The 26,517-nt window shown below is 41.9% G+C and overlaps 4 protein-coding genes across 12 annotated transcripts; 1 reads left to right on the top strand and 3 right to left on the bottom strand.

Moving 5' to 3' along the window:
* Window positions 1-299: 299 nt before the first annotated feature.
* tpbg1a (trophoblast glycoprotein 1a) lies at window positions 300-1,643 on the bottom strand. The gene is made up of 2 exons (XM_028979236.1): window positions 1,378-1,643; window positions 300-1,253 (listed from the first exon to the last, which is right to left on the bottom strand). The coding sequence occupies exons 1-2, from the start codon at window positions 1,641-1,643 to the stop codon at window positions 317-319; spliced, it is 1,203 nt and encodes a 400-aa protein (XP_028835069.1). The 3' UTR covers window positions 300-316.
* Window positions 1,644-1,995: 352 nt separating this feature from the next.
* tmem222a (transmembrane protein 222a) lies at window positions 1,996-4,849 on the bottom strand. The gene is made up of 6 exons (XM_028980717.1): window positions 4,664-4,849; window positions 3,978-4,062; window positions 3,812-3,843; window positions 3,619-3,715; window positions 3,201-3,331; window positions 1,996-2,632 (listed from the first exon to the last, which is right to left on the bottom strand). Exons 1-6 carry the CDS (start codon window positions 4,780-4,782, stop codon window positions 2,545-2,547), a joined length of 552 nt encoding a protein of 183 aa, XP_028836550.1. The 5' UTR covers window positions 4,783-4,849; the 3' UTR covers window positions 1,996-2,544.
* Window positions 4,850-7,996: 3,147 nt separating this feature from the next.
* On the bottom strand, window positions 7,997-23,167 carry wdtc1 (WD and tetratricopeptide repeats 1). 9 transcript variants are annotated; one of them, XM_028981698.1, is made up of 16 exons: window positions 22,484-22,738; window positions 21,822-21,919; window positions 21,201-21,284; window positions 21,074-21,120; window positions 20,856-20,967; window positions 19,078-19,265; window positions 18,796-18,978; window positions 18,158-18,249; window positions 17,822-17,937; window positions 16,669-16,744; window positions 16,475-16,568; window positions 16,172-16,345; window positions 14,554-14,789; window positions 12,996-13,164; window positions 10,140-10,332; window positions 7,997-9,481 (listed from the first exon to the last, which is right to left on the bottom strand). In XM_028981698.1, the coding sequence occupies exons 2-16, from the start codon at window positions 21,867-21,869 to the stop codon at window positions 9,284-9,286; spliced, it is 2,010 nt and encodes a 669-aa protein (XP_028837531.1). In that variant the 5' UTR covers window positions 21,870-21,919; window positions 22,484-22,738; the 3' UTR covers window positions 7,997-9,283. The 9 variants fall into 9 exon arrangements, 7 of the variants coding, with proteins under 7 accessions (XP_028837531.1, XP_028837529.1, XP_028837530.1 ...); XM_028981696.1 differs by lacking the exon at window positions 22,484-22,738 and adding an exon at window positions 23,088-23,167 and having other exon boundaries at window positions 9,284-9,481; XM_028981697.1 differs by lacking the exon at window positions 22,484-22,738 and adding an exon at window positions 22,833-22,930 and having other exon boundaries at window positions 9,284-9,481.
* A 34-nt stretch (window positions 23,168-23,201) lies between these two features.
* Window positions 23,202-26,087, top strand: LOC114790822 (tRNA selenocysteine 1-associated protein 1-like). Its single transcript, XM_028981199.1, has 7 exons — window positions 23,202-23,359; window positions 23,808-23,905; window positions 24,023-24,122; window positions 24,236-24,288; window positions 24,727-24,892; window positions 24,975-25,011; window positions 25,365-26,087. Exons 1-7 carry the CDS (start codon window positions 23,336-23,338, stop codon window positions 25,520-25,522), a joined length of 636 nt encoding a protein of 211 aa, XP_028837032.1. The 5' UTR covers window positions 23,202-23,335; the 3' UTR covers window positions 25,523-26,087.
* The last annotated feature ends 430 nt before the right edge of the window (window positions 26,088-26,517 follow it).

Raw genomic sequence — 26,517 nt, 5'->3', positions numbered from 1 at the left:
TTGCCTGCTCCTGCTATTCACAGAACATATGGACCCAATGTTCAATATTATCCAACACTTGCTTGCATGCATGCACATGCCAGAACTCAGTATCTCGCCACATTAACTATCAAGTTGTGATGGAAAGGGTGACACATGGAAGCAGAGCAGAGGACAGATACACTACAACAATGAGCACAAACTCACGAATCGATTACAGAGAACAACTACAGATCTGCACATGCTGGTACATGCGGTTCATAAGTGGTCCACACACTGCTTTTTTTATTTGCAGTCTAGGTTGAAGTATTTTAAGTCGGCCAATATGAAGGAGCTGTTATAATGAGATTGTCGTAGGGATCTGGTTAGTACTGACGTCTGCTGGACTTTGTTGTTGATGGTTGGATTTGGATATTCGTCCCTGCTGACTGTTTGTTCCAACGTGTCTGATTCTGGGATCAGAATCAATCTCATACCGATACTGGTAGCCTTCAAGAATGTCTCTGCAGGCCTCCCGTATATCTGTAATATACTTATTTATACCTTTTCGGTTGAGGTAGAGTACCAACAGGAAGACCATGCCGACTAAGCCACAGACCAATCCTAGGAACACATAGGATGTGTGAAGACCCATCTCTCCCACCTCTGAAAGTATGTTTCCATGACAGCCCAGGACACTGGCAGTAAGGGAGCGTACAGTGATGTGATTCATCTGAGGGGGAGAGGCACAAAGCAGCCCATCCAGATCTCCAACCCGCACCCTGGAGCTGTTCACCCAGGCAGCAAATTGCTCCATCCCACACGTGCACAGGTACGGGTTGCGTCCCAGCAACAGCCGAGCTCTGGCCAGCCGCTCCAGCTGATGGAGCCCCTCGGTGCTGAAAGAAGTGAACGTGTTGCCGGTCAGGTCCAGCAGCTCCAACCGTTCCACTCCAGAGAATGTGCTGTTGTACACAGCAACCAAGGAGTTGTTGGCGAGGCAGAGCTGCCTCAGGTTCGGGAGTGGGGAGAACAGCCCTGGTGGCAAAAGCAAAATGTGGTTCCCAGAGAGGTCCAGGTGAAGGAGGTTCCCCAAGCCGCCCCAACGCAAAGCCGTGATGAGATCCATGAGCGAGGTGTGGTTATAAAGGGAACCGCTGAGGTGCAAGTCCTGTATGGGGCTCCCGGGCACCCAGAATGCCTCAGGGTGGATAAGCACCAGCTGGTTGCCATCCAGATTGAGTGAACGCAGCATGGTGAGAGAGGAGAATGTGTGGGAAGACAACTCAGTGATCCTAAACAGGGACAAAGGGGGTTCAGATGATTCCATCATTATTTTCTTCTCATTATAAATGTAAGAATTTATTACTGAAAAAAATTCTGCTTTAAATCATTCTTTTTATTCCTACTGAATCTTACCCGTTATTGCTCAACACCAAACTGGTGACATTATCCAGCCCCACGAACGACTCCGGCCTGATTTTACGCACAGTATTTCCCACGAAGAAGAGATTGGTGGCGTATCCCGGGATGGCGTGTGGAACGGCGCTCAGTCCCCGCGACGCGCACCGGACGGTCCGGGATGGCGGGAAACACTGGCAGCCGGACGGACACCGCGCGTAAAAACCGAGGGAGGAAGACGATGCGCACAGCGCGCCACAGAACCAGAGGAGGAAGACGCGCATCGTGCTTCACCCCGACGTTGCTTCAGCGCTCTGGAAAACTTTTATTTGTTCCTTTTTATTTCTTCTGCATATTCCACCGGCTACATTCTGCCGTCAGGTTGGAAAAAAGTAAGAATTTATTTCCCGTCTTGCTGTTCATGTTCATTAAAATCGCCTTTTCAGAGGAAAATGAGTAAAACATGCGTAGCACGATCGAAGGATGGAGGCTCTTATGAAACGTGAAATCGCATCGACGGGCGAATATAACGGGCAGGGGCGACAAATCTCCAGGGGCTTTTCCCCTTAAAGGAGCACTACAGAACCCTTCATTCATTCACACACATTGAAGCAAATTATTAACACGAACAGGAAATAAAAAAAAATAGTTGGAGATTTTATTGACAATCTGAATTACTGAACATGAAAAAGAATTGTATTTGTCAATATTTACAATATGTGGATAATGTACTTATGCTCTCATACACTTTACTACCATTCATGTAATGAAATAAAAAAAACATGGATAAAAGATATAATTTCATTTATATAAAAATCCCTGTAAATCATTCTTTAATCCTTCAAGTGTAAAGTGGTTATTAATTTGTGATTTTATTGGTGACGTCCCTGGGAAAAGCAGGTATTCCTACATACATTTCACAGAGAACACCGACTGCTGAAATACAGGGACGACTGGCTTTGTCTCAGTCTGAGGCGAAGAACAGAAACAGCCACTCTGAACCTGATGAACCTGTTTTGGAGACTGGAAGGTTTAAGCAAGAGTCTTGATCTCTCAGCAGCTTTAAATGCAACAATGAGGTCCTCCAGCAAATAGGAAAGAAGGTGGAAGCATTGGGGCATTTTTTCCTGTCGTTGTGTTCTTACATCATGCAAATGGACTTCTCGTCTCTCGCACCCTGTTCCATTACTGCATGTTGAAAGCCAGGGAGATGGTAACTACCACCCCACACAGCATGAGGAAGGGCAGCCAAGTCTTCAGGAATGCAACAAAGCTGAGACAGAGTGAGAACAGAGATTAAGGGGACAGAGAGACAAACATGAAAGGATGTAGGGAGTGTACCACACCCCACTATTTAAAAAAAAAAAAGCAACACTGCAGACATATAAGGACACAAACAGGATGGATGGAGCTCCTTAAACCCTATAACCTCTGTGAGGGGAAATAACATCCCTCCTGGCACAACACAGGTCACCCACACCCCTGCTAGCGTGTCCTTATGTCTGCACGTCGTCCTCTACCACAACCTGGAACTCCCGCTGTGTGATGACACGTGAAGATGGATCACATGGGTCTACTCTGATTACTCACATTTAAGGACAGCATGGTGTAGCAAATTAGCTATAAAGTAACACAATGAATGCAATTCCTCAGCAGAATTTCACTCACTCTGCATGTCATATCAGGAAGAATAAGGACACTAAATTGTGATTTTCAAATTTTTTGTGAATTTTTTTTTTCAATGTTAACATGTTATTGCTTGCGATCAATCTTGGAAGGAAAAAAAAATAAAACAGGGATGAGAGACTCTGATTAAAATTGACGTTTAGGGAAGCTCTTACCTGACGTGCTTGCTGTAGATGAGGGTGAACAGGCAGAGATTGACCATATTCCAGGAGGAGCTGTTGTCATATCGCATTAGGTTCAGGGCCATGGCCACATGAGAGTGACAGTTATCACAGCAGAGGTTGTGCTGTCAGGGAAATATAATTAAAACAAGAACATACATTTACTTTAAATTTGGTTTCTAGACAATGATTAATGGGTGTACATTACATGGTTTTTACATTTCTGTATCTAACTTTGAGATGTTTCTAGAGTAGTACTGAGACTTCAAGTGTAAACTGTGGTACAAATAAAATATATTAGTAATATTATTATAAAGGCTGCAAAAAGCCAAATGCAACATCTCAACCTAAGATAACAGCTGAGAGAATGACTATAAATCTTAGTTTCACAACATGCTTTTTTTTTTTTTACCATTCTGTTTTTGTATTCCTCCGAAGCATCATGCACTGCCTTGTCCCAAGTGTTGGCATTACTGGTGAACACCTTATTAACATCCAGTTTCCAGTACCTGTGCACAATGGTCATTATAATTCTCATAATGACACCGGTAACACCCAAAACAAAAGTGAATGGCATTTAAGATCTGCTAAGAGAATGGTCATACTTTGTGGGTCGTCCAAATGCCATATTGTCCTCCTGGGGTAGAAGAAACATTTTCATTTGATGAGAGAAAGTGCAAGTGACAGAACAGAACAAAATTTTAATTTAATTTAGTTTGAAATTCCTTCATAACATATCAGAGTATGTTCTGGTGCAGTCCACAAACTTACAGACACAAAATACGGTCCAGCAAAATCCCTGATCACCCCCGTTGATGTACAAATGCCCATGTGACCAATGAAAGGCAGGAGCCACCTACACACACACACACACACACACACAAACTCATTAGCCACGAAACAAAAAAGGAGATCATTGCAGTCAATGCAAGAACAATCGATTTCATTAAATATATTTAATCAAGTTCAGGATAATTATAGCCATTTCGTTACTGTACAACACATGATGAAACAGCTCAGCTCATTGACTGAATAAAAGTGCATTTACAATCACCATATTCAGCGCAGTATGTAAAGAAGAATGGGGAATAGCAACTCATTTCTTCCAAAAATCGCGGTGCTTTATTACACGTTCAAGCCACTCAGGTTGATAAAATTGTAAAAGTCGTGACGATGAAATGAAGTAATGCATGACCATGGAGAGGAAGGCGACGTAACCAGAAGCGCAGCGTAGCACAGATGAGAAAGGCGAGCGCTTTATCCGAAATGAAATACTGTGCGTGTATGCGTAGGCGTGCGCGCATGTGTATGCGTGTGTGTGTATGCGTGCGAGTGTGTGTGCGTGCGTGAGTGTGTGTGTGTGGGTGGGTGGTGTTACTGAAAGTCAGCCACTGCGTTTCCTTGCTGCCCCTTTTTTTTGGTAATGACATCACTGCACAGCAAACGCGCCAACTCACGACAGCACGGGGATGGGCGTCCAAACGATGCAGTAGGGATATCGGCTCAGTTCCCGGTCAATTTTCTCGAAGCCTCCGTGGAAATTCTTCATGGCGTCCACTCCAGGGATATCCGCCATCACAATTTGACAGCGGTTGACGTATTTGGTGCGTCCTGGTACAGCAGGCGCCCGTCAAAATGCGCAGGCGCAGATCTCCAGAACACGCGGATTTCCGCGCTGCTCCGAGCAGCGCAGATCTCCAGAACACGCGGATTTCCGCGCTGCTTCGAGCAGCGCAGATCTCCAGAACACGCGGATTTCACATATTTGGAGGTTTTCGGTAAAAAAAAGTTAGCATTCTTATATTATGGTTTTAAGGCTAAATATAATATGAACATGGTGAAATAATATGCTAAATAAATGCCTGATGTATACTAACCACAGGATGAGCAGATTTTTATTATATATAAATAAATACTATTGAGGTCAGAGATTTGAAATATGAACTGTTTATTTTTTTACAGGCTATAATGATTATTACTGAAGATATTGGGTTGTGATGCCACAACTTAAACTATTTCTATCAGCGTCACTGTAAGTTATACATTATTACTGAGAGGGTGCTATAGATAAGACTTTTATTCTGGTCAGATGAGACCCAGTTGTGTGCCCACAGTAACAAGAGAAATGTTTGGAGGAGTGAAGGTGAGGCTTTCAAAATGTCGACATGAACATGGGAGCATCCTGTTTGTCAAATCAAATTAAACCATTTATATTTTATTATCAACCCTTATTCAGAGCGCATTACATTCAGTAGTGACAAAATCAGATCAATTAGTCATCATTTTCTACATATGTGTGAACACTAGTGAAAACTAAGATCCTTCTCAAGACATAGTCCCAGCTTGCCTTTCTTTTAGTCCACATTATGGTTTGCCGAACTTGTGCATTCTGAATACAAAGCGTTTACTCCAGAGCTCCAGAGGAAGCATTATTCAAAAAGGACGAAGCCCAGAAGCAGTCTGTTTCATATGAATTCACAGTGTGACCCGAGTTTCTTTTCTTTTTGTCCACATTTTAGACCACATCTAGTGGACTGAGTATGGTCTCTTTAAAGTGAAAGCATACTAAACATGAATCATTCTTTGAATGGTTTTAGTCCAGACCAGGGTTATAGTGGCAACAGCTTCAGCTCCATACTGGACAATCCAGAGCAGGAAGAAACAATCCCTGTAGCATGTCCTGCTGCCCTGGGTTTGCCCAGTGCTCTCCAACCAGTTCCAAGAGAAAGTTCCCAGGGGAATTTGAATTCAGAGAGGCTGTGGTTTCACTCACCACCTCTCCCTGATTCATAAGGTGTAGAGAATGTAGGGACTACACACCCATCCATCAACCACGCTTAATCTAATATTAATATTAACATATTGTATCCTCATTTTTTATGCTGCTGATGTTTCCCCTATTTCCCCTGCAAAGTGCAGTTAATTTAATCTGATGACTGCATGGCCCTTTTCCTTCTAGCACCTCAGGTAAACCCATCATATTAAGGCTCATGTGGTCATTAATGATCTAGGATTATCATTGCAGATTTAAAGCAGCGTGAGCTGGACTCGTTCCTGGTCTTGCTTCATTTTATGAGAGGAACAGAGGTTGTGACATGCTTGAAAAGCATGTTTTCACTTTGTAAAGCTTGTGTAAAGGAGATCTTGCATGGAGCTTCTGAAATCAGCTAGCTACCTTATGTTAGTGGTACATGATCCCACAGGACTGCATAAAAATACCACCTCACTTTGAGGACATTTTGTGTGTCATTAATAACAGCCAATTGGTCCCCTTGGACCTCTACTGTGAACAAATTAAATTTTACTTTATGAAAGTTAGTGTTTAGGGTAACGCCTAAATGGTGGGTAATGATATATATTAAAAAAAGTTATTCAGATGCCTTTTGGTGAGACCAAGATTTAAAAACCTTGATAAAACCCTGCTCAAAAAAAAATAAAGGGAACTCTTAAACAACATAATGTAACTCCAAGTCAATCACAGGTCTGTGAAATCAAATGGACTGACAATGACTTTCACATGCTGTTGTGCAAATGGAATAGACAACAGGTAACAAGAAGGAACAGGAGGAGCACTGCCAGAGCCCTCCAGCAGGCCACAAATGTGTCTGTCTGATCAAACGGTCAGAAGGAGACTCCATGAGAACTTGATGTCCACAGGTGGGGGTTGTGCTTTCAGTCAAACACCGTGCAGCATGCTTGGCATTTGCCTGAAAACACCAAGATTGACAAAATCACCACTGGCGCCCTGTGCTCTTCAGAGATGAAAGCAGGTTCACACTGAAACCAGGCGGTCTTTATTTTTGTGTGTCCCTTTATTTTTTGAGCAGTGTATAATAGTTAAATTTTGCAGTCATTGGTTTTGGGACACTCGTTTAAGTATCAGCATCGTGCTGAATAGTGTCATTAAAGCTTAGGTAAGACCAAAGAGTAAGAAGATATGAATAAAGAAATTTGAATTAAATGTATAGCTCAAAATGTTATGAAAATGTTTTAATGAAAAATATAATTTGCATGTTTTTCATGGTTCACATTCCGTTACCAGTGATGTTTGAGTGCAAGGGCCATGCTGTGTTCCCATCCCCCCCCTCCTGGCCTGCTTCTGTTCTGGAGCACCATGCAGGTACCTTCATCATGACTGGTGCTCCACTCTATCTGGCTGAGCTCCAGGTGGTCCAACCAACTAAAAGTGGAGCACAGGTGGAGTCTCCGGGCAGAACGCCAGTCCACAGGCCGCAGCGGGAGAGGAAGTAAAAGATTGGGAACAGGAGGTGTAAAAGGGGGGGTAAAGGATAAAGGTGACATTTACATGTCTTAGTCACCAACACGGTAATGAACTTAACCTCTTTTCCCCACACACACCCCATTTTTAACCACATATATGTAACCTATATGCAAGTCTCTCTCTGGCTCACATCATCATTAGGCATGTGGGCCAGATGGCTTTGGGACGGTCTGGGTAGCCACTTTCCTCTCCTCACCCTCTGGCTAAGCATGACAGGTGATGGATCACACACATGCTGGAAAACAAACTATTCAGCAAAAATAGAGGCGGTGAAAAATGAACTTAGGGCCATATGGACACAGCGAGTTCATCATGCTGGAGCCAGGGGAATTTTGGGGGGTAACCACAATCTTCCATCAGCCCAAAGCAAGAACATGTGAGAGAAGCAAGGGCATGCAAAAGGAAAGAGGACAATGCTGTGCTGCCTGTTCTTTTTGCTTTTTAAATGTTCACATGTAGCATTGCAAATGTATATCATCCAGCATGACAAATAAACAGCAGTCTTCAACAATGTTCATCCATTTTATTCTTCTCTTGCAGCAAATTTGAATGAAGATCTCAAAAACATTAATAATAAAAATATAATCTTACCAGTGGAATACAGATGGAAGCCTAGTGTTCAGTACAATTCAGTCATTCTCTTTGCAGCAACACTTCAGGAACCTACAGCCCCACTCTGAATAGAAGCGACCTACATCCTGAATGACTGTGTAGTCATCACGCAAACATATTGTAGGACAGTTACAGCGCAAAGCGCCTGGAGGCAGAAAAAAAGTGAAAGAAGACAATAAATTACCCGAACCAGCAAACGGAAAGTGCTCTCAAGTCATGTTGCTGCAGCCATATCTGTGATATATCTTATAGTGTGTATGTAAATACACACACACACACACACACACACACACACACACACACACACAAATGTCTTTTCACCAACTCTTTAGAAAAACAACATAACACAATCTGGACACAGAATGACTCCTAGTAAGTTCACCCAATTACACACACTTGCTGATGCAACAGTTTTATGCCACACTGCAGTGTGTTGGACAAATTTACTGTGACTCCCCCAACCCAGACACAAGATCACTCCTAGATAACACTTCAGTCCGTAACAAAATAAGATGACTTCTTGCATTCAACATACTCCCACCTCAAGTGTTTGGAAGTTAAAACAAAAGCAGCTGCGTGGCCAAACCTTACAATTATTAAAAAAAAAACACAAAAAAAAAAAAAAACGGAACCTATCAGGTTTTTGCAGAAAAATATTTGCAAAATGCAAAGTACCACGACAAAACAATAAAAGAAAGCTACAAGTTCCGGTCACCTTCACCCAATTTACAGAGAAGAAGAAGCTGTGACTAGAACAAAGCTTCGACCTGATGTCTGGATAAAAGTGTTTTACATTGTGTATCAAGTGCAAAACTCTCCAGATGAAAATTTTTATCCACATGTGCTTGGTTCCAGTCATCCGAGATGGAGGGTTGCAGAGGTGAAACCTCGCAAGTCTCTTTTCAAGGGGTGAAGGGTGGGCTTGGTGCATAGTGCTGAATGCAGGACTTCGTTACGCTCTCAGTTTGGAGTGGGGAAGAGAAGCAGGCAAAAAAAAAAGCAAACACAAAACACTGAGGTAAAAAAAACATCAGTGCTTATGTTATTATTAATATTTTTTATTCGCCCCCCCCCACACACAGGGAATTTACTGCAGGGGGTGGAGTCATAGCTGGTGGGTGCCTTGCCTCAGAGTGAGTGCTGATGGGGTGGGGAGCTGATGGAAGCTAGAGAATTTGCAATCCTAGCTGGGCCGACACTGCACTTGTCCCTCAGAATTGTCCTCTTCGTCCGAGCCCTCGGGCCCCCGGCTGCCCAGACCACTGATGCGGTATCCCATGTTCAGCAGCATGACCTCCAGGGGGTCAGCATTCATGCGCCGCTGGTTGGCCTGAGCCGCTCCATCCATGTCCTCCACCACCCGCCCATTCTCCAGCTCTGTCTGGAATTAACCACATAAACGAAGATGAAGATGATAAATTGTGGAATAAATATGTGTATATAAAATTTTTATTCTATTTAAAAATACAAAATGTGCTTTGTTGAGTCTTTAGCTTAGCATATCATAATTTATATATAAAACCAAAGAAATGGTAATCAGCAGCTAAATTCCAGATACCTGGCTAATACATATAATTTCTTCTTTAGAATTATATTAAAACACACAGAAAAAAGGGCACTGTTTTTGAACAGACACTAAGCGCAGCACTACATGCTAAGTGTAAGGTCAAAGGTGTCAGGTGGCTATTTATATCTTGACCCCAGTTCTCACCCAGAACACAACTTTTTTCATCATAATTTTCTAGAGAAAATTAAAAATGGGAGGTGCCTGAATAAACAGCAGCCCTCACATGATTAAATTATGATTAAAACCCATTCTTGTTTTAGCTAGGTTTCATGTAAATTCCGAGGAACATGTAGTGCCAGCTTAAATATCATCCATAGTGTACTAGACTGCCATAAAAGGAGGGCCAGTTTAAGATTCAACAATTTTTGCAGCTAAAAGAGCCTCGTCATCCAGGAACAACTTCATAAATATGTCTATCATTGCATACACAAATGTTAATATCATTGTTCAATCACACATTGGTTAGACATACCTCAGGCCTGGGGTTCCAGAGGCGCACAACAGGGTCAATGCCACTGGTGGCCAGGAAACAGTAACTGGGGTGGGGCTGGAGGCAGTTGACTATAGACTCGTCACCCTGCAGGATCCGCACCAGGTTGGTGGTCTCTTTCTCCCAGATGAAGAATGAGCCGTCGTCTGAGCCGCTCACTATATACTGTCCTTTACTGTTGGGGAGGAGGGGCATATGAACAGACAGCAGAAAAATGGACTGCTGATTGGATACATCTCACTCTGCAGGTGGGGGAAGCACAGCAGACAGTGCTGTGGTTAATCTGGGCTTTATCAATTGGTCCTCAGATGGTATGTCGAAGAAGCCCTCCCACATTCCACACAGCATGCCTGTCTTAATGAAAAAAAAAAACTTGAATATTTATTTAGATCGCCTTAGCCTTGATTACAGCAGGCATTCGCTGTGGCATTGGACATTAAGGCTGTACCTTGGTGTTCATCTGAACAATAAACTGGACTGGACTAACAACTCTGATGCCCTCTACAGGAAAGGGCAGAGCAGGTTGTACCTGCTGTGGAGGCTCATGTCTTTTGGGGTGAAGGACCCACTCTTGAAGACCTTTTATGACTCTGTGGTGGCCTCAGCCATCATTTATGGTGTGGTCTGCTTGGGAGGTAGCATCTCTGCTGGGGTCAGGAAGAGACTGAACAAGCTGATCCGGAAGACTCTGTTCTAGGATACCCTCTGGACCCAGTGGAGGTGGAGAGTGACTAAGCTATCATCCCTGCTGGACAACATCTCCCACCCCATGCAGGACAATTTGTGACACCCACGATGTGGGATGGAGAGATTCAGAAGGTCTTTCCTGCCAACCGCTGTCAGGCTGTACACACATCCAGTCCAAATGCCTTAAATGTCCACCATCTCCACTTTTCTTACACTCTGTACATCTTACAGATATATCTTATATATATTTACATATATTTATTTATTTTTACAACTCATGTTCACTGTTTTATTTTACTATTCTAGGACTATTAATTTGCTTATTTGTACAGTGAACTTTTATATTATACAGTCGACAGTGTCTGTGCTATTGTCTTTTGCTGCTCTTATCTTGTACTGTCCACTTCCTGCCGTGACAATGTCAATTTTCCACTTGTGGGACTAATAAAGGATCATCTTATCTTATCATTTCAATGAGATTCTGCAATGTCACAACATTTATATCCATACACAGTTGCATTCATTTTTCACCAAGATCACATAGAGATGATGGGACAGTTAGACCGCTGCTCCAATTCTTCTCAACCTGCACTCTGTGGTGCCCAGTCTCATGATCCCTGAACTTTTTCAAGCGAGCTTTCACTTTCACCTCATGTACCTAATGCATTGTCATATTGGAATATGCCCATCCCACCAGGGAATAAAAAATTCACTGGAACAACCTGGTCATATTCAGTAGCTTCAGGTAGTCAGCTGACCTCATTGTCTCTGGTAAGAGAATGTGATGAACCTCGATTTGTACAGTAGGAACTGGGCATGATGACTGAATCACTTTGTTAAAGTGAAGTGATTGTCATTGTGAAACACTTCAGCACATGGTGACACAACAAAATGTGTCCTCTGCTTTTAACCCATGAGCAGTGGGCAGCCATGACAGGCGCCCGGGGAGCAGTGTGTGGGGACGGTGCTTTGCTCAGTGGCACCTCAGTGGCAACTTGGCGGTTTGGGATTCAGCAACCTTCTGATTACGGGGCCGCTTCCTTAACCACTAGGCCACCACTGCCCCTTCATGCACCATTACCCTGAATCAGGGTCAATCTGGACTCATCCAACCACATGACCATCTTCCATTGATCCACAGTTCAATCTTTATGCTGCCTAGCAAATGTAATCCTTTTATCTGATTAGTCTGACGGACCAGTGATACAGATACACAACAGTTGAGTTCTCTTCATGTTGCTCATACTGTCACTGTTGAATATAGCCATGAGAACTTTTTACGATTAGATTTCACCAAATGTTTCAGTGATCGATGATCATGATGATCACTCAATATATTTTTTAACCACATTCCATCTGTGAAGGTGATGATTCCCCACTATCCTTCCAGTTTACATTAAAGTGTTAGACAGTTCTTAATCCAATTTTAATAGTTTCGGCAATCTCCTTAGATGTTTTCTTTGTTTGATGCATGCCAATAATTTCTGAAAATGATTAACATCTGTTTCTTCCAACATACCTGTTTAAGAACTGAGAATCTACTCCCTGAAGTTAAGGTAAATTATCTTGTTGTGAACTGAAACATCCATGCACTAATTATCCAATGGGAGGAGCTTACCTATTTGCTTTGTGAAATTCAGGTGGTGTAATTGTCATTGTCCAATGGACTCCTGCTTGAATGTTTCAACAGTTTGTAAAAGGGCTTGATGAGTTGCTGATCAGTTCAGTTCATTACTGCTGGAGGCACTGGTTAAGGGGTAGATTTGCCATATTGGTGTGACCACTCATGGTCCTCAAGGGCAAAGGCCCTGCAGATTTAAAAGGCAAAGGTCCTGTAGATCTGATTTAATCACGGATGAGCTCAAATAAATAATATGTGATTTTAAACTGTTGAAACAAACAATTGCAGGACAATAGTTTAGTACTGAACACATGAAAAGTATATATTTTACAATCCTGTGCTATTTGTACAAATTATACACTAGCAGGAATTCTCACTGAAAAAGTAATAGAATAATATTGATTTAGACTTGAAATAATTACATACAATGCTACAGAAGGTAAATTTACTATAATTTCATTATACAGAACCAGACCAAGACAGTGACTCAGCAGGGAGGCACTGACAGAAAAGCAAGCAAACACACTGACCTGCCAAAGAAGTTGGCCTCTTTAATATCAGTGGTGGTGTTACAGTGGCCACAGTAGCGGTGCTTGTAGTCCAAGCTTCTCTCCCTCAGGACCAGCTCATCTTCAGGCAAAGATTCCTTTCGGTTGAAGTTGTGAAAACGGATTGAGCTATTGCCTTTCTTGTCATCCGCTGAGTTTAAGAAAAATGCATTTGTGAGATACTCTTTGTGCAGACATAGGATGCTAACACTGTCGTTAGGGATGCACCGATCAATCGGCAAGGGACCGAAATGGGTCAATCAAACAGATCACTTATTTATGATCCCCTGCACACAGCCATGCACAGACCCACAGGTGACTGTGCATTAATGTTGTAAAAAAATATTCTTAGATACTAATTGGTCCAAAAATGCAGTATTGATTTTGATATAATTTAACACTGGTATCAATAATTAAATTCCAGTTTTGCATCGGCTGGAAATTTCTAACAGACAAACAATTTCAACAGGCATCTGGTTCCCTGGAGGACCCAATGTGGGTAAAAGCAGCCCCACCATTAATTATGTAGCACAAAGCTTGCTAGAAAATGTCAAAAGCAAGAGCACAGTCTGGAAGTATGTCGGATTTCAACCAGATGAACGGGGAAAACCAAAAGATGTGGACAAGTCTGTTTGCAAGAAGTGCTTTAAAGTTGTCGCTATAACAGCGAGCAGCTGGACAAATTTAGCAAAGCATTTGAAAGACTATCACTCTGAAATTGCTGCTTAAACGTATAATATGAATATTTAGTTGTCAAACAATACTGTTGAAATGTGTTAACTGTAAGAATGACTGTGTCTCTGCCTGTTTTTTACAATTATGTAATCGCGAGGAGTAGCTCAAAAACATTAATATAATTTTTTTTTCCATTTATCCATCCATTTTTTTGTAGTAGTATTTATCTATGGTGTCCTAATATCTAAACAAAAATATTCTTTATTTATTAAAAAATGATTTTAAAAGTCCTCCTGTAGTATCGAAATGGTGCAGCAAAAGTTCACTTTTCAGGTGCTCACGCCAGAGAAAACAAGGGGTTTCTGAGCACTGCGCCACCCTTGCTGCGTTCAGTCTGCAGCTAGATCAGAAGCTGGACAATGTCTCTCGAACACTTACAGTATTCAACCACTTGCACGCTTACTCTCCCTAGCACCAAATTCTAATTCAACCAGAAAGTGGTCATTAGTTTTAATCATGGTGATTAATCATTACGGAATGAGCAGCTCATCCTTTTTGTGAATTCAATTCTGCTTCTTGTCTTACCACATCTATTTATTTTTTTAAAGTTATTATTTATTTGTTCTGTTTTTTTTCAACAATATTGTTGAATACTGTTCTCAGAAAGAAAACTGGTATCAGCAAATACGTCAGTCAATTACACCCATGAAAAATATTCTACATTTGAAATGTCCTAGAAAATTGCAGTCGGTGCATCCCCAATTATCATGCAGATTAAATGATAAATTCTGTGATCATGATTTACATAATCAATAGTTCATATGAAAGGTGGTAAAAGATAATGTGAGCAGATTCTGTAACTTACAGCAGTCTCCTTTAGAGAAGAGTGCAGCCTTAATGTCCTTGTCTAGAGCATCACATGCACTGCTGTGGGCCTGTTCTGGAAACTTCCCCTTGAAGTCATCAAGACACTCCAGTGCCTCGGCCACATATTTAAGCTCAAAAAGGCAACGGGCCAGTCGGAAGTGGGCCTTGAGGTGAGCAGGGTTCAGGGACAAGGCCTTCAAACAGTCCCTTAGGGCATCATAATGATCTCCATCCCTGCAGAGGCATGAACATATTTAGAAACATTCATTATATTTCTATTTCTATTAAATACAATAAATAAAAAAAATGACAATGAACACTGTAGTTTATGTGGGTAACTGAGTTAACCTGGCGTTCCCTTACAGTGGACTTGATACAGCACAAGAATTATATACACAAGCCTCGCCCCGTGGAACAAAAACAGATGAAAAGTTGAAGGGAAAAAAAGAGTTCCTTGAGGTGGCAGTAAGCACTAGCTTTGAGAGTTCAGTAGCCACCGGAGAGGAAACCACTTCTGAGCGATAAATAGGCACAAAAGCATGTGGCAAAGCCCAAGTGGCCTCTGCACTGATGTCCCCCATTGACACACCATTAAAAAAAACACCTGTAAGGTGGAGCTTCAGTAGAGTGTGCCCTAACCACCTTGGGTGGGTCCAGTCCCCTGCTGTTGTCATCCAAGGAGATGGCTTCCACAATCCAACTTGACAAGACGCTGCTTTGTCAGAGGTTGTCCTCGTGCTGGCTTTTGCTCACATGAACAGTGTGTTGCACATATGGCCGAAATGGGTGGAACAGCTGAAGGTCTCTCTCCACATCCGAGAAAGGGAGAATCCAGATTTGGCTGCAGTGTAACCTGGCTGAAGCCACAGCCAGCTGCAGTGCAGATTTATAAGAACTTCATAGGAAATATTCACCAACTCATGGGCACAAAAGGAGCTTCACATAAAGCATCCAGAACCACTGTGGGCCAACCTCTGCACACCCTCCAGAAATCATTTGGTAAGGCATCAATAAAGTGAAACAGGGAAAGTGATACACTGACACAATAAAATGCGTCCTCTGCTTTTAACCATCACCCTTGGTGAGCAGCCATGACAGGCGCCCGGAGAGCAGTGTGTGGGGTACTGTGCTTTGCTCAGTGGCACCTCAGTGTCACCGTGGCAAACCGGGATTCGAACCGGCAACCTTCTGATTACGGGGCCGCTCCCTTAACTGCTAGGCAACCACTGCCCCTAATAACAACATGACAAGCTGAAATATTACAGTTGAAAACAAGCAACCTCACTCCAACAGGTCCTGCAGAAAGATTAGAATGACCCCATTGGAACAGAGGAAGGGGTACTGGACTTTACCCGGACACCAGAGCTCAAAATCCATTTAGAAGCATATAAAGGTCCCTGATGAACTAGCATTAGCAGGCAAACCTTTAACAGCAGGTAGGTATGAAGGCACCACAGCCTTGGACGAGCGAGTCAAGTGCCATTCAACCGTCACCTGTCTGATCTGGCTACAAAACTCACACAATTCTTCTGGATAGGGATGGACAGTGGACTTCAGTCGACATTGTCAAAATAGAGTCTCTCCAAAACTGAAAGAGACTTTCTCCAAAACCGTACCACTTGCGCTTCATGTAAGCTGCTGCCCGGTTGCCGTAGAGCATGGCGTTGTGGCTGGCCTTGTGTATCCCCAGGCTGTAGAGCTGGATGGCCCGAGTCCACTGCTGATGTGCAAATGCATCGTTAGCTTGCTGCTTTATCTGCTCAAGATGAGGAGGCAGTTCATTTGAGGCGCTGCAGAAAAGAAAAAAAAGGGGTCAGAAATAATTTCAATAGAAGTAGAACAAATACTGGGAATCCAATGAAAATGAAGGACTATGCTGACAGAGCATGTTTCAGGATCAAAAACATGTTTCTGGTTACTTGGCAGACAACTTGTGATGAGGAAATCGGAGCCGACTTGCTGGTAAGTGGATTCCATTAGAGACACCATTGGTGGTCTTTCCATTCTGTACCTCTAAGGGAAGAATTAATTAAATAGCTTCACCATATGGACATGGCTGCAATTTTGCAAAGTGCGGATGTCCCTTTAAGTCCCCCACATATTAAGCTGATACCTGAAGAAGAGTGGCATTTTTTAGGCAGCAGGACTGTGTATGGCCTCTGTTTGAAGGTCAGGTCAAATAAATACACCTGCAGACAGAGGAAAATATGAACACTAGTACATTTGTTACACAGTGTCTTCAAATCTCAAAGAACTGGAATTATGCAAGCTCCAAAACATTAACATGACTTTTTGGTTGATCAAGACATTTTCAGGAATCAATCCTTTGTGTTAAAATATTTCATCTCATTTGTGCAGGTCATCGAGCAACTGTAAAACATGGCATGAGTAATATCAATATTTTGTATATAATTTTAGTCCACCGGGTGGTGCTGTTGAACGTTTTGGTCAGAGAGGTCAGCAAAGGTGAGAGTCAGCAGGGAACTACAAGCTCCACACCTGTAGATGGCGCTGTACGCCGAGGTGCTTAACGCTTGCAATTCCTGGCAGAGTGCAACTGCGAAACATGAAAGATCCAGTGGTTGCCATAATACCAACACATGTGAAAATAATAGCGGAATAAGCAGCATTTTCAAATGCAGCACTACAGCTAGCCATAGGCCCAAAAACAAAAGTTTCTGAACTTGCCTCATTTTGTATCCAAGTTTATTTTTAAAGTATAGTGAATGTTTGAGTTTAGTTTATTTACATATATTTTTTATTTTGGACAGAGTGACTGATGGAGTGTCTGAGTGCATTTGTTTTAACATTTGTTTACATTTCAGCTCAGTCCTCTACAAGCACCATACCAGCCTTAGAAAACTGACTGGGCACTTTCATTTCCTACTTTCAATCTTACGAAATCTTAACAAAGTTATGTTGTTTTGGCTGAATTATTAATGTATTAATGATTCAGCCAGATTGTACACAGCAACTTGCATTAGTGCTCTGTTTTTACATTTTCAGTAAATGGTAGAATATCGCAATATATCACAAAATAAGATATAATCACATCATGATCCATGTGTCAAGATACATATCGTATCGTGAGGTCCTTGACAATTCCCAAGTCTAGTTCATATATTCATTATTTAACAAGTTAATATAATACACTGCATTTTAAATAGCTATTAAAAAATGTCAAAACAAAATTCAGTTAATACACTTTAGAATGAACGCTCGGTGCACTGGCTTAACGGAAAAGAAAATGAAAGAATAGATGTTACCTGTTCTCCCCCCATGTTGACCAGCAACTCTGTACCATCAGGGCTGAATGTGACATACGTGGCCACCAGCACCCTGAGACGGTTAGTGTAGTCCGGTATTTTCACAGGAAGGTGACCTGTGGGCAGACCAAGAGTTTGTCACATCTTATTAACCTGCAGGCTTACTGAACTACAGGGTTATTTTCCACCCATGATAGTGCTGCATATTTCAAGTGATAAAATAACAACAGCAATCCCATATTTTAGATGGCCCTGAAAGGAATACAACTGAAATAAAACCACTCTAGTGAATTATTATTTTGTTGTCAAAATGGAACAGCAGTCAAAGTCAGAGACCTGCAACATAGTATTGCCCTGCTCCATCTGGAATGGGTTTCTGCGGCTCACAGAAGGTGTGGACAGCTGAGGACTTCTGAGTCATGGTTTTCCTGAAGGGGAGAGACGCTTATAAGATAAAAAAAAAACATCATAACGAACATCTATACAGTTAGTTTATTTTTATAGAACCACTAATAGACAACTGTAGGCTGACACCCATAAATCCTGTGATATTGGTTGCTAGTGAACACTCCAGGCTCTAGTCACTTTAAAGTCAAAAGTAAACCACACACTCCATGGTAGGAAACTGGCTGTATCACCTCTTCATCTTGTATATAACCATTACCCTGAGGGTTAAATTTCTTCATTTCATAATTCATGTTTTGAACTAGCTAGAGAAGATACAATATTCCAACTACAAAAGCTCTGACCCTATAAGGCAAACATAGAAGTATAAATGAAAGACCTTTTAAAGAAATCGTGGAGATGATAAAAAAGAGAGTTAGAGAATTTATTGGCCATTTAAATTATAGATGGGTTTCAAGTAAAAGTGACAGGAGGGAGAATTGTTAATAAAATAACTGTACACTCAGTACATCTTATGTTCCGTAAACCTCTTTCAACAATGAACGTCATTCCCATCAATCAAGTCTCACCTATGGTTGTGGATCATGCGGATATCATAAAGGCGGACAAAAGGCCCACTGGCCCCCACAGCCAGGTAGTTGTTGTCCCGTGGGTTTACTGCCAGGCACTTGGCCTCCACCAGCTGGCCACAGTACTCGGTCAGGTCGATGAGGACCTCTGATCGCTTGCTGCTCTCTCTCAGGTCGTACTGCCTGAGAGAAAAGCAGGAGTCAGAGAAGAAGTCATGTCGGGGGCAAGAGAGAGTGGAGGAACTATTGATGAACTATTGATGAGACATGAGCAACAAAAACCTGATAATTCCATCCTCTGCTGCGCTCCAGAAATTGCTGGGCCACATGGGCGCCGTGGCTATACGTTTGACACGGTTAGTGTGATCTGAGAACATGTGGATCGTCTCCTTGGCAGTTACATCGTGCACATGGACTTTGGTGTCAGCAGCCCCCGTAACAAGGATGCGGTCACCAGAATGAGGCAGGAACTATACATACACAAACATTAGCAACATGATCTATATTTCAAGAATAATTTCTGTGTTATTACACACTTACAATCGCATGAAAAAGAAGAGCAGAAAAATCTAACACATAGCACATATTGCAGCTAAACCAAATAACCTTTGAAATAAGTATGGAAGAAAGCAACTTCTGATTATGTCACCCATTACAAATAATAAAACCATGTGGTAACAATCAATAACTTTTTAAAATAGGGATGCTCATATTGACCGTTTAACCGTTAACCGAAAGAATGAATTTTGACCATTTACAGCATTTATCAGACGGCCTTATCCAGAGCGACTTATCCAAAGCAACCAATTATTACCATCAGTTAAATGGTTTGTATATTTTTAATTATTATTATTATTAGTAGTAGTAGTATAAAGTTTTGCGGCATAAATATGCTACACATATGCTATTTATTATCTCACTCGGCGTTATCATGTGCAACCACACATGCCTTCAGACATATTTTGCCGGGCAAGCAAAATAAAGGGAGCTAAAACAAGTACTGTGTGGGACTATTTTGACAGAAAGGCAGATGAAGTTATATGCAAAATATGCTACGCGGTATTAAAATACACCAGTAGTACAAGTATGATCCCAATTTCACTTGCGAAGCAAACATCCACAAGCATTGTGCAATGAAGGACACTGTGCATTGCCCTCAGTGTTATCAGGGAGAAGATGTGATGCACGGTGATCTGAAGAGGTAACTCAGAGAATCTGCTCAATGACAGTTCAGGACATTATCAGCGTTGTCTGTGGTTTCGAAAGTAAATAAGCCTAATTACGATGTCCCATCAAGACCTACTATAACCTGTAGAATTGAAGCCTGTTTTGATGAGAAGAAAAAAAACGCTTAAAACAAAACTCAATTGCACAAAGTTTGTGGCCCTTATGACTGACTGCTGGATGGCACTTACAACGGAAAGCTATATAACAATAACTTGCCACTACATAGATGAGAACTGCAAGTAAATTGAGCTGTAGACACACAGCTGAGAACCTCGCAGCTAAACCTTTTCGTTTTGTAATCTTAATTTGTTATTTAAGTAAAAAATATTTAGTGCAGGCCTATTTATTTTATTCTTTTTATTTATATCAATTTGTTGTTGTCTGTTGTCAGAAACGCTGCAGGTGCGTGAAAAAGTGTGAATCCAGATTCTGTTCTTGATATGTTCTGTGTGCTGCTTTTCGCACGTTAAAATAAAACTGAAAAGAAAAATGTTGACATATTTAATCAGACACTCTTCAGTTATATTTTCATTCCATTCTAATTTAATATTTGTCAACATGCGAGTTTGGGACTTGCAGACATGCAAGTGCGTCACTTCTGCTCACTTCCTCTTCCGGGTCGCTGTCTCCCTGGCTGATATTGCTCCCTCTGGTGGGCTGGAGGTGGTATGTTGACTGTGACAATATTCTAATCTGATCAATTAATGGTTAATGTTCGGTTAACGAACAGCGGATGTCGATTGGGAAAATTAATTGAAATGAGCATCCCTAATTTAAACAATAAGAATGAATAAAAATATTAGAAATTGTCAGTGATATAAACTTAATTTTACCTTCACAGAGAAGATGTTTGCTGCATGGCCAGTATGCATGGTAATGAGCTTCTTATGTCTGAATGGATCCCATACTATAGCATGCTGGTCATCAGAACCTGACACCAGAAGACTAACAGGAAAACAGACACTTCTGTTAATTTCACAGCTGTGAATTTGTAAATGTCACAGCATTGGACCAATATGTTTTAAAGCAATCGAAGGAAGGCAGGACTCACTCGCCACGATCATTCCATTCCAGACAATTAACACAACCAGAGTGGCCCTGACGAGACAGAGTGTTTCATTTCCATCTGTAATAAATCACTCAAACGAACGTGGCCTGGTTGGTCCGTGTCTGATTACCTGCAGCTCAGCTTCCAGTCCCAGCCTCTTGATAAAAGGGTCTGTTACATGGTAATGCCTCTGGAAGCCCAATGCTCTCTTATCCTGGAATAAAAAAAGTGAAAAGTGGCACCTCAGTGGCAGCTTCCGATTACAGGGCCGCTTCCGTAACCGCTAGGCCACCACTGCCCCCGTAAGTCCGATTTCAGATAAGAACAAATAAGCTACAACTAAATAACCATATACAAGTATAGCATATACAAATACAATACTTTTTAATGAATTAGTGGTTCTCGTTGTGGGTGGTAGTAGCCTAGCGGCTAACACACCTGCTTATTAACCAGAAGGCCACAAAGTCCCAGGTTCAAACGTTGCTTACTACCATCGTGTCCCTGAGCAAGAGGCTTAACCCTGAGTGTCTGCAGCAGGACTGTCCCTGTAACTACGGATTGTAAGGCGCTGTGGATAAGGGCATCTGATAAAAATGTACATTTATTTATATTAGTATCCTGCAGCCATGGCATGGCACATTTTTACAATCATCTATATGAATATTTGTCTAGTCCACATGCAATTGGAGGTTTTCCAGATCACATTCCTGAAACTAGCATCTTATTCCCAAAGAAGTGTTAAGTCACTCACCCTGATCTGCCTGTGCAGGAGGTCACTGGTTATGTTCATGCCTGCCATGGCCTCACAGATGTGGAGCTGGGTGTCAGCACAAACCAGGCATCTGCTTTCTAGCACGACGGAAAAAAACAGTTCATTGCAGCAAACCATACGACCCATCTGATCTATGCCTGTACATTCATGTACAGGCATGTACATTTTAAAAGCAATTTCTGTGAACATTTCCATGTGTGTCTCTAAATCAACCAATATCCAATACAGAGACTCACAGATGAACAGCCTCATGCTAAATGATCTCTTGCAATTACTCCAACGTGATTAAATCTTGCTTATTATTCACGATTTGGGTTACATAAGTTTCTGATGTTTCTCGATGTATGAACGCCTGCACTGCCTGGCCGCGACAGTGACAATGACAACGACAGGATCGCGTATTATAATAAAGCCACATCTAGTTGTTGTTGTGCCTCTACTTCAAGTTACAAATAAGCTAAGCTAACCAGGATTTGCCTGGGGATAGCTCAGCTGGCTAACTACGACGTTAGATCGCGACGTCACTTTAATCGGTGCCCTGCAGAGTTGCTGCTACTGCTGTAATCTGTAGAAAGTAAGTACAGTTTACCTCTTATGACACACGTTAGCCAAAAACGTCAGCTAGCGTGGCTCGTACTTACCTGTGCGCCTGGCCTGAACGTAAGTAATGTAGCTGCAGCGGGGCTAATGTTAACCCTACGCCAAATGTCTGCACTGTTTCAGAGGAGTTCGGCTTTTCAAACTAGACACAAGCGCGAACGCCATTAGCGACCGAGTCTCGGCGAAAGCGGCACTTCGCCATATTTCACGCCTGTCCACCTATTTCCCTCTGAAGCAGAATCCGCCCCTCGAACTAGCACCTGTGGGGCTGGTAGACACTTGCGCAGCAAATCGTGCGCAATCGGCTACGTGAATTCCGCGCCGAGTTTTGTTTTTGTCAAGACATGTCAGTGCAGCAGAGAGCCAATAAAAATTCAGGCTGAGACCTACGTTCGTACAACGGTGCCGGTGCATGGTGGAGTTCAGGAAACCAGAATTTGTCTGGATCTGTCTGCAGTTTTTTTTCATGTAATCTGGCTATGACCCAGTTTACATGGTCTATGTGAACCTTAAGACAGCATTAATCAAATGTTGCAGAGCTCACTGTTAATCGTAAATCGTACAAGGTTTTGTTTATTTTATTTTTAGCGATATCATGAATTGTTGAAGTGATTTTTAATATCATTAATCATGCTTTGAACTCACTGATTCATCTGCAAACCACCCAGTAAAACGTTCCAAAACCGCATACGCCGCCTGGCCAGCGCTGCTTCCGCTTTGGAAGATGTGCATCCACGCCGACAGGGGGCGCTACTCGATGTTGCTGACGCTACCAGTTGGAAACAAAAAGCGTGTTCGGAGGATTTCAAAGTTTCCGTCGTTATGCTATCAAGCTTCGATCGAAATACAACACACGCTGTTTGTTTTATCCCGGAAGGTCTACTGTTGGCGAAATGACTTGTTTATGGATGGGTAATGTAAGTGCCATTCCTGTCTGCAGTTGTTCCCACCGGCGACACGTGTGAAAACGACGCGTTGGTCGCGGTGCATGATGAAAGATGATTGCTAAAGCTAGCTAGCTAACTAAGTTTGCTGCTGTTGTCGGTAAACACAACAGCCCAAACATTTTATTTTACTTTTATTTAGTTTTATATGCACGAAATATGGTTATATGGGAGAATTCGAACTGTATTTTTTTGTTGGAATGCGGGTCATTCTTTAACCTTGAAAAACACTAAGCAAGATGAATCGGTACGCTGGACCTAATTCACAACGTTGTGTAAAGAGTGTATAAACAAAATCCGTTTCTTATTAATGTATTGGTTTTCAGTGTCCATTAAATGTGATCATATAATCTGATCATGTAAAACAGCATGACGTGATTTTAATTGTCCTTTTCTTGTTTTCTTCTCTATCGTCGTACAGCTGGAGCCTTATATGGATGAGAAATTCGTCTCTCGTGCTTTTGCTACCATGGGTGAACTGGTGGTGAGCGTGAGGATCATCCGCAACAAAGTTAACAGGTACTTTACTTATAATGCTTTTGCTTGTGCAAGTCACTTCTGTTCATGCATATAATAACATTTTCGGAGCACGTTTTGTTTGACTATGCTAATCTGTGCTGTTTGTGTTTGCTTTAGCAATGCAGCAGGGTACTGTTTTGTTGAGGTAGCCGATGACGCCACAGTGGAGCGCTGCATCAGAAAGGTCAATGGAAAGCCAATTCCTGGGGCAACACCGGTACAGCAAGCTTGCCATTGTTATATACTCATACACACACATACACAGCGTTCAGTCTTCAGAAAACACTAGGTTCAGCAGTTTAAGTCATTTGTCTTTTGTTTGTGTTTAAGCCAAGAAGATTCAAGTTAAACCGGGCTGCCTATGGAAGGCCTCCAGACAACAAGTATGCAAATTCTTATGTTCTTAACACCGATTTCACACAATTTCACACCAAAGAATAATGTGTTATTTTCCTTCACGTTTGGTGCAGAGTCTGGGGAGAATGTTTAAACTGCATCTCTTTGAAACATGAGGTGCCCAGCACAGGTGATTTCCCCCCCCCCTGGTGCACGTCAGCAATGCACTTTGAGGATTTTGTCTTTAAACTCTTTCAGACACGTGCATTTCAGAAATCAACTTAAAGACATGAAAGCCTTTTTCATTTTGTCGTCCAACTTGCTTGTATCAGACGGTATTCCATGAGAAACTGAAACACCTGTCATTGTTTTGTAAGGGTACGTCTACAACACTTGACGCGTGACACATCTTTCTTCTTTCAACCAGTGGCTTTCGTTGAGTAACTGTGACCCGTGTATCTTTCCTCCCCTCCATTCGCTTTCAGGAACCGCACAGGCTATTCAGACAACAGACAGTACACTCAGCCGTACTCTTACAGCCAAAGCCAGTACTACCAGCAGTACCCCAATTACTACGCAAACTGGGGTTATGATCAGAATGCAGGAAATTATGCAGGCTATGACTACAGTCAGTATGACTACAGTAACCAGGTCTGTTTTCTGTTAGATATTTCTTTTTACATGCCATTTCATGCCATGTAAATGTGTAATAGTCTTCATTTGTATAATACAGGGTTATGAAGAGGTAGTGGAGGATGATGGCCTTGAGGGTAAGACACTTCAAATTTGGACACATTTATTAGACCTAACCTGTATCCCTAGGTATGAAGGCACTTCAGCACTCTGTATTTCTATAGTTTTCATTGGTCACTGATGCGCATATGAATATAAAGGTGATTGGTACATTGATCTGTGTGTGCACAACTTAGGGTTCGCTAATGCTTAGTCCTTTGCCTTACTCTGCTGATGTAGGCTCCAGCTTTCAAACAGTCAGAATGGTCTGACATGGCCTTAGATCGAAAGGAAGCATAAATGGATCAGTAACATTTCCCTCAGCAGTTGTCATTAAATGTGTTTGTGGTGCAATTCTGACCACTGATGGCCTTTTTCTTTCTACTTAAAGATCCTTCGGTGGAGCTTGATGTAGTTGAAGCTAACCGAGTGTTTATGGAGGAGAGTGAGGAGCTTTACGATGCCCTGATAGACTGCCACTGGCCAGCACTGAATTCACCAGACCCTCCCATTGTCCATGATTCAGGATTGTTCCCTGAGTATGACTGAACTGCAGTTTCTGGATTGTCATGTAGTTCCGTTGAACTTTTTTTGGCGGAAAGACATGCTTAAAGCTGTGCTACACTGAAGCGGTGGAGAGTACACTCAGGACACCACACAGCCAGCTGCTGGAACCAGGGACTGCATTTGAGTGCAAAAAAAAATCCTTTTACCCTTTTTTTTTTTTTTTTTTTCCCCCTCTCAATGTCTGTTTATTTTAGCATTGAACCAACAGTTTGTTACTCTGATATTTGGTTTGCTTAAACAAGTTCTGTTCTTTAATGCTTCTTTATTGTATTATCACAAACCAAAACTTTGTTGCGCCATGGAAGTGTTTTCCCATAATTTAACATGATCAGTAATTGAAGATGAATAATCTAAAGTTGGCCAAGCATTTTATTCCAACAATGTTATGTTTGTGATTTACCAAATCTCTCAGTAAAATTAGTTCTGGAAGCTTTATACCAGTTTCACAAATCTGGTAGCTTCTCCCATGCTCATGGTGTTTTCGGCTTATTTTCTTCTATAAATGTTTGCTGTAAGATTTTTTGTGAAAATAAATTTTAAAAATATGGTTTTGGTATGTTTTTCACTTGTTGAGGAATCTAGATCTGCAACTAGATCCTCTCTGAGAAATTAATCCCGATCCGCCAAGGTGCCACTGAGGTGAGCAAAGCACGGTCTCCACACACTGCTGTCCAGGTGCCTGTCATGGCTGTCCACTGCTCACTAAGGGTGATTGTTAAAAGCAGTGGACACATTTTACTGTGTGTTGTGCTGCAGTGTTTCACAATAACAATCACTTTCATTCATTACCAATAACAATCACTTTAATTCATTACCAAGTACAGTTAGTAACTTGCATTTAGATTTGCTTGTTTTCTGGTCCTTCTCAAGTTAATGCTATTTTGTGTGGTGAGGGAAGGTCTCCATCAGTGTTGGGAAGAGTACTTTAGAAATGTAATTTGTTAAAATATTTGTGAAAGCAGTAGTGTAACTACGAC

This window comes from Denticeps clupeoides, chromosome 5 (genome assembly GCF_900700375.1).
Source record: "Denticeps clupeoides chromosome 5, fDenClu1.1, whole genome shotgun sequence".
Lineage (NCBI taxonomy): Eukaryota > Metazoa > Chordata > Actinopteri > Clupeiformes > Denticipitidae > Denticeps > Denticeps clupeoides.
The sequence above is the reverse complement of the archived record's forward strand: the minus strand, read 5'-3'. Positions and strand labels throughout refer to the sequence as shown.